General features: G+C 37.6%; 1 gene segment (V, D, J or C); it reads left to right on the top strand.

The window, feature by feature from the left end:
* The first annotated feature begins 5,402 nt into the window (after positions 1-5,402).
* On the top strand, positions 5,403-5,915 carry LOC101994956. The segment is given in 2 exon segments: positions 5,403-5,448; positions 5,533-5,915. Coding segments are annotated over 2 exon segments (429 nt in total).
* The last annotated feature ends 1,314 nt before the right edge of the window (positions 5,916-7,229 follow it).

Here is a 7,229-nt window from a genome sequence, read left to right as displayed (position 1 = left end):
AGCAGCCGCTGCAGAATGATTGGGGAACCAAGGGGGTCGAGTAATGTCCCTGTTCCATTTTCTGGCTCCTGCCTTGGGTCAAGAACACACTCACAACTCAAATGGGTCTTCAGGAACAGGAACAGGTACCCCGATTGCCAGGGACCTTGCTGACAAAGGGCCTACCTTTCTGCAGGCAGGCTGCTAAAACAAAGGAACTGCTGCCTCCCTTTGCTCCCAGCACCTGTCCAGAGCCCAAACAGGCTGAGCTGGCTATGTGGCAGCCCCACGGAAAGGAGGAAGCTTGAAATTATTTTATAACTATTCTTACTATAAACTTGTTTGAGTGAGACATATAATTTGTAAATTTTTTTCTTACTAGGTAAAAATAAAATTATCGATATTGCTAAAGTATTGTAATTGATTAGAAGAAATCCAGGAATTGAAAAGTTGATTAACATTATGGTTATGAATCTAATAGTAGTATAATTAAAAATATAATAAATTATTGCTTACATCTTAAAATTTTTAAATATAAGCAAATGGTGCTATCATTTAATAATATAAAATAAAAATTTGTGTAGTTGATATTTATAAAGTAAGCTCACTAGAGTATGATCTAACTTATAACAAGAGAGATGTTCATAATGCATTTATTTCTCTCCTGCCTGTACTTTTAGTAATGGTCCTACACTTGAAACTTTATTTACCCTGTACTACATTATGTTGTCACATATGTGTCCATTGTTAGTGACTATATAGTTATTGTTTGGGGGGATATCTCAGAATATCAACTCACTCCATATATGACGAACATAATATCATATTAACTGTGGTCAATATCCAAACAGTTCATTGTTAGAATAATCTTCCCAATATAACTGTTTAGACATCTAATTCTACATTATGAAAGCCAGGGTCAACCTTCCCTCAGTGTTATTTAACCTGAAGTCAGTTTTTTCAGATTCCTATGATAAGAACTCCTTTTGTCCTCTTGGTGTCTAGCTTTCACTCAAAGTCTTTCAGGTTCTTTCAGCTCAATGTCATATTTAGGCTTTTGTGAACAGAACTGGAAAAAAATGACAGGAAACGCTTTGATTGCTCATCCAAGTACTGGAGAAACACATCCATGGTTCAGCGAACATACTGTTCTTATAGAGGATTAGCTCCAGTTTCTGACAACCACAATTGGCAGCTCATAACCACCTGCAAGTCTTGAGGACCTAGTACCATTTTTTTGAATTCCATGAATACTGTTCTACCCACAATCAGCACTAAATTGTTCATAAAGAAAAATATATGAGTTATCAAAAATAAAATATTTTCTTAAAACTTGCTTGAAGAGTTCTTGTGTAGTATATAAGGCCTTAATTCAAATGGTAATATTTCAAAAATATGTTCATTATTTTCATTAATAAATATTGTGTTTGAATTATTACCCCTGTTAAAGATTAGAATACAGTGAGGGACATCCAAGAAATGGGTTTCATTTATCTTGTCAAGAAAAATTTATTTTTATTATTTTTCTGAGATTTAAATCTGAAGAATAACATATAGATTAAACATCACATGAATGAGAGGTGTTGCATTCTTGGGCAAACATCTTCCTACCCTCAATCTGAATTGGGTCTTTTATCTTGACCAATATGTTTGGGTAGAAGTGACTGTATTAAGACAATCTCTTGGGGAAGAGGTTATGTCTTTGTTTCCATAGAAAACAAAAATTATGGATTCACCTTCAGTAGATATGAAATGCATTGGGTTTGTCAGCTTCCAGGGAAGGGACCATAGTGGGTCACATGCATTAACAGTAGTTGTAGGTATATCTACTATGCTGATGCTCTAAAGAACCAATTCACCAGGCCCAAAGACAATGCATAGAACACCCTGTACCTGGAAATGAGCAGTCCTAGGTCTGAGAACACAATCACATATAACTGTGCAAGAGACACAATAGGTAGATGTTACTGAGAGCTCAGACTCAAACCTCCCTGTAGCAAATTAGGAGAAGAAGAGAGTGCTGAGACACAGAGAGTACCAGGAATACAGAGTTGGATTCCTCTGTGTCCTGGCTGCTAATCCATATCACATTCAGTGATTCTCTCTAGAGATAGTGTGTACTAATCCTTGAAGTTTCCAAAGGTTGATTTATTCAATTGTCAGGTTTTTTTTTTGTTGAGATCTGTGTCTATATATTTATTATTTATTATAGTGTTTCTATCTGTCTTTCTGTCTCTTTATGTATGTCTATCCCATGATATCTCTGTGTCTCACTATGTGTCTTTTTCTTTGTGTTTGTGGATATGTTGACATGAGATGGTTTCCTCTAAATGTCTATATGATAATTTTAGAATAAGTCCGATCACTGGGCAAGGATTTCACCAATTACCTAGATTAGTCTCAATGATCATACTGTCTCCATATCTCAGAGATTGGCTCACTGATTGAGTATCACATATACCTTTATTGTTTAGTTCTGCAGAACTAAACAAAGTTCCTTCTGTTTATGATGTTAAAACTTGAATCACAGAGCTATCTCCATAGAACATTTTAGGTGTTTTTAAATATAAGATATACTCTGATTTGAACAAAATGTAGATCATCACACAGGGCAGAATGGGCCATATGGGGCCAGACTCAGATCTTGAAGAAGCAAAGAACCCTTGAGATTGTGTAATTTTAGACTATGACCAGAGACTCAGTAATATTCCCTAGTTAGAACACTGTGTTGTTTAATGTCAGAGGCAATAAGGGAACCAGTCAGTGTCAGTGAACCATGAGCACAGATCACACTGACTGAGAAACAGACCTAGCCTTGAATCAACTGTAGTTCTAATAATAAAATGTGTGTGAGGCTTCAGCACTGAGATTGTGAGCTCAATGTATCTAGTGATACTCACTCAGCTTCAGTTAGTTTAAAATAGCTCCTTACCCACTCATAGATAACATGATTTCTTTGCTTCTTTCCTGTTTATGTATTAAAGTTTATCTTGTGAAATTCCAGCAGAATTTAATGGATGCAATGAGTTTTCTTTCCTATAAGTTTCTAAGAGTCTTATTTATACTGTTGTTCAAAAATTATGGTGTATAACACCTCTGGCTAATTCTGAACTGAGGTTCTTTATCTAGAGCTCTGATGTATTCAAGTTACAAAAGTCAGAAGAAAGCACTATTCTGAATAGCATGCTGGCATCATATACAGTTTCATTATGAAAGAGTAGGTGGACATTAAAAGCCAAGTGATTTTATTTCTTCAATCAAAGCACAATGTCATCTGTGAAATGATCTAGATTTTTCAGAAAATCATGAACATTGTTGCCTGTAATGATGGAATACCTGTGGCTGTAACACATTTGCATCCTGTGAGTTCTGGAGAAATAGCAAGGAGAGAACTGTGCATTCATAGGTTCAACCATTAGGCAAAGATCTGGAAGATGCAGGCATGAATCAAATCTTATAGTCCATCATGTAGGTATATGTACATGAATTCAGAGCAGAAACCTGAAGGTGGGAACTGAATAGAAAACCATAAAGAACCCTGTTTATTGCCCTGCACTCCCTGGTTCTTCAGCATGCTTGTTTATACAAATCAGGAACAACTTCCCATAGATGGCACTACCCTGTGTGTCTAAACCATCCCTCATCAAACATTACTCAAGAAAATGACCCTGCATTCATTCTTAAAGAACAACCTGGTGGAGAAGATTTTTCCAAATGAAGTCCCTTCTTCCCCAATGACTGTAGTTTTTATTATGTTCATGGAATTTTAACCACACCACAAATGTAAAAGCTGGTACTGCCATTATAACAGGACCCACCTGTATCCATGTTTCCACCAGACATAAGTAAACAAATAATTGATTAAAGACTTAAGGATAAGAATCTACCTATCAAGTAGAATATAATTATATATAATGGGTGGACTTACCATGAATTCTTATCCTTTACAAATTATTTGCTTAGTGACTTTCTTTAGGGAATGCAAGAAAAAGGGAAACCCAATAAGCAAGAACGTGCAGAGTACAGACACAAACTATCTCTGAAGTAACCAAAGGTCAAGTTCTCCAATATAGTATGAGATACACATTTATTTATGTAATACTCCTTCCCAAATTTTTGTTAACACAATGAAAATATCAGATAAACCCAAGAAGAAACATGCTGAGAATAATATCTGAAAAGTATTCTAAATTTCAGAGCAAAGAACATGTGAAACACAGCATTCACAGTGGAAGTGACCATCAGAGCTTGCACAAGATGGCTGCATTCCTAATGTTAAGACCTGTCTCTACCACTACCACTCTAGTCAAAGATTATGCACACACAAATAAGGGATTTAAAATGTGCGATATCCAATCCCAAGTAATAGGCAGACATCCTCTGAATGCTGATTCATCAGTGTGGGTCCAGCTCTGCACTTTATTTCCCCTATGGGTTGTATTACTAAGGCATGGATGAAAGCTCTACAAACTTTTGTCCTCTATGGTGATCCACAACTCAAAGCATGGGGCTCCCCATATTCCTATCTGCCTACTTCTCCACTTTTGTAAAGATTCAGCTTCTCTTCCTTATTTTTTACTTTAATTAACATAACTCTCAAGACTAGTTGCATACTACTGTGCTTCCTGAAATTTTATTGACAGCCCAATTTCACATCCCTTATAATGCAATAATTATACAAAGGAACATGGATTTTTCTGTATTACTGGCTAAAAAGAGAAATAAAAGTACATAGAGAAAGGTGGACTGACATATGTCAAGAAGTACTAAAACCAGTCCCTTGATACTATGTTCCAAAATGAGAAAGTGAATAGGTTGAGCTGTATGAGGTAGGAACCAAATAAGTCTCTTGGGTATCCTCTCAGATGAACACTTGAAATCACATGTAATAATGTTAGTGAGCTTCATCTTCACAAGTTATCTTCCATACAAGTGATGAGAATAAGAATGATTTCACTGACACCAAGTGAATAAATTTTAAGTTGTTCCTTAAAGTAGGTTAATAATAACTAAGGGGCCCAATTCCATACTAAATTCAGTGCTGCAATTTATAGAGATATACAAATGCATTTAGGTTATGGTACTCTGTTCTGCCTGCACTGCATAAATGTGGACTCACTTAGTATAAACGCTCCTATGTTTTGCTTACCAGGTCTACACAGTGTGATTCATACTAATTCCCATTTGTCAGGGTTTGGAAATAAAAACAATAACAAGAAAATGTTCCTGAGTTCCCATATTCAAAACATCTAAGAAACGTAAGACAAATCTCATTCAAATAAGGGAAGTGTAAACCAAGTCCTTTGCTTTCTTTTATCCCCTCAGGAGCGTGTGCCAATGCAAAGCAGCCCTCAGACTCATTATAAAAGCCCAGGCCTAGCTGAGAGGCCCCATCTCCTTCTCACTGGAACTTCCAGCAAAGCATGGCTGTCCTGGTGCTGCTCCTCTGCCTGGTGATATTTCCAAGTTGTAAGTGTTTCAGGGTTTCAGGAGAGGGACTCAGGCATGTCATCTATATGATGTACGACTGATTGTGATGTTGATTCTCTCCAGGTGTCTCTTCCCAGATACAGCTGAAGGAGACAGGACCTGGCCTGGTGGAGCCTTCACAGACCCTGTCTCTCACCTGCACTGTCTCTGGATTCTCGCTAAACAGCTATCATATACACTGGGTTCGCCAGCCTCCAGGAAAGGGTCTGGAGTGGCTTGGAATAATGTGGGCTGGTGGAAGCGCAGAGTACAATTCAGCTCTCCAGTCCCGAATCACCATCAGCATGGACACCTCCAAAAATGAAGTCTTCTTAAAATTGAACAGTGTGCACACTGAAGACACAGCCATATATTACTGTGCCAGAAACACAGTGAAAAAATTCCAGTTTGAGCCTACACAAAAAACACAACTTATAGAGACATCTGGGACCAGCAGATGGCATTAAAGCCAACAGGGACTCCTGAAAATCAAAAGAAAGATTCACTTCAGAGGCTAAGAAGTTTAGAATATGCTTCATGACCTTGAGTTTTAATAATAGAACCTGTGGTTTCCTTTTCCACCCAAGTATATCCTGAGGCCCCTCTCCTTTGTCATATTATATTCAACCTTCTTTGTGTGCATACATTAGATCAGTTTTTTTTCTACATACCGTCTAAGTTATTCAATTGCTTTTGAGATACCACTTTGCAATTGTCAGAATGCTTTAGGTCAAAGACACAAAAGACAGCTTATGATGGAGAGTAAGTGGGGTAAGCAGAACACTCATTCATTTCTGATGGAAATGCAAACTTGTACAATCACTTTGGAGATCAGTATGGTGGCTTTCTGGAAAATTGGGAATCAATCTACCTCAGGATCCAGCAATACCACTCTTTTTCTTATACCCAAAAGATGCTGAATCACATTACAAAGACATCTCTTCAACTATGTTCATAACATCATTAGTTTTAATCGCCTTAACCTGGAAACAGCTTAGATTCCCCTCAAGTGAAGAATGAATATTGAAATGTGACACATTTACACATTGGAGTACTACTCAGCAGTAAAACACCATGACATCTTAATGTTTGCAGCAAGTGGGTGGAACTGAGACCCAAAAAGATGAATATGGTTTGTACCTTCTCATAAGTGGATACTTGCTATAAACAAAGGATATTGAGACTATAGTTTAGAATCATAGAGAATCTAAGTAACAAAGTGAACCCTAAGAAAAACATATATTGATTTCCATGGAAAGTTGAAATAGACAAGATTGCCTGACAAAAATTGGGAACATGGGGGTGGGGAAGAAGGGAGGATTGAACGGGAAGAGGAGAGGAGAAGGTGATGGGCTAGGAGAACTTGAGGGAACAGGATAGTCAAGATGGAGGAAGGACAGGGATATTCTGATTGAGGGAACCATTAAGGTGTGAGCAAGAAACCTGGCTCTAGAAAAATTTCCAAGAATCCACAGGGATTATTCCAGCTAAGTTCCTACATAATGGAGGGGATGGTGACCAAACTGAGCTTCCCTGTAGTCAGACTGATGAATATCATAAATATTGCCATAGAAACTTCATCCAACACTTGATTGGAACATAGGCAGAGACCCGCATTAGAGCACTAGACTTCCAAAGGCCAGTTTAAAAGTGTGAGGAATAAAAATATGAGCAAAGAGGTCACGACCATGATGGATACATCCACTGAAACTATCTACCAGAGCTAATGGAAGCTCACAACTCCAGCTGAACTGGGGGTGGGGGGACAAGTATAGTTTCAA

The sequence above is a fragment of the Microtus ochrogaster genome, unplaced genomic scaffold, assembly GCF_000317375.1.
Source record: "Microtus ochrogaster isolate Prairie Vole_2 unplaced genomic scaffold, MicOch1.0 UNK101, whole genome shotgun sequence".
In the NCBI taxonomy this organism is placed as follows: domain Eukaryota; kingdom Metazoa; phylum Chordata; class Mammalia; order Rodentia; family Cricetidae; genus Microtus; species Microtus ochrogaster.
This window is presented reverse-complemented; position numbering and strand designations above follow the sequence as displayed.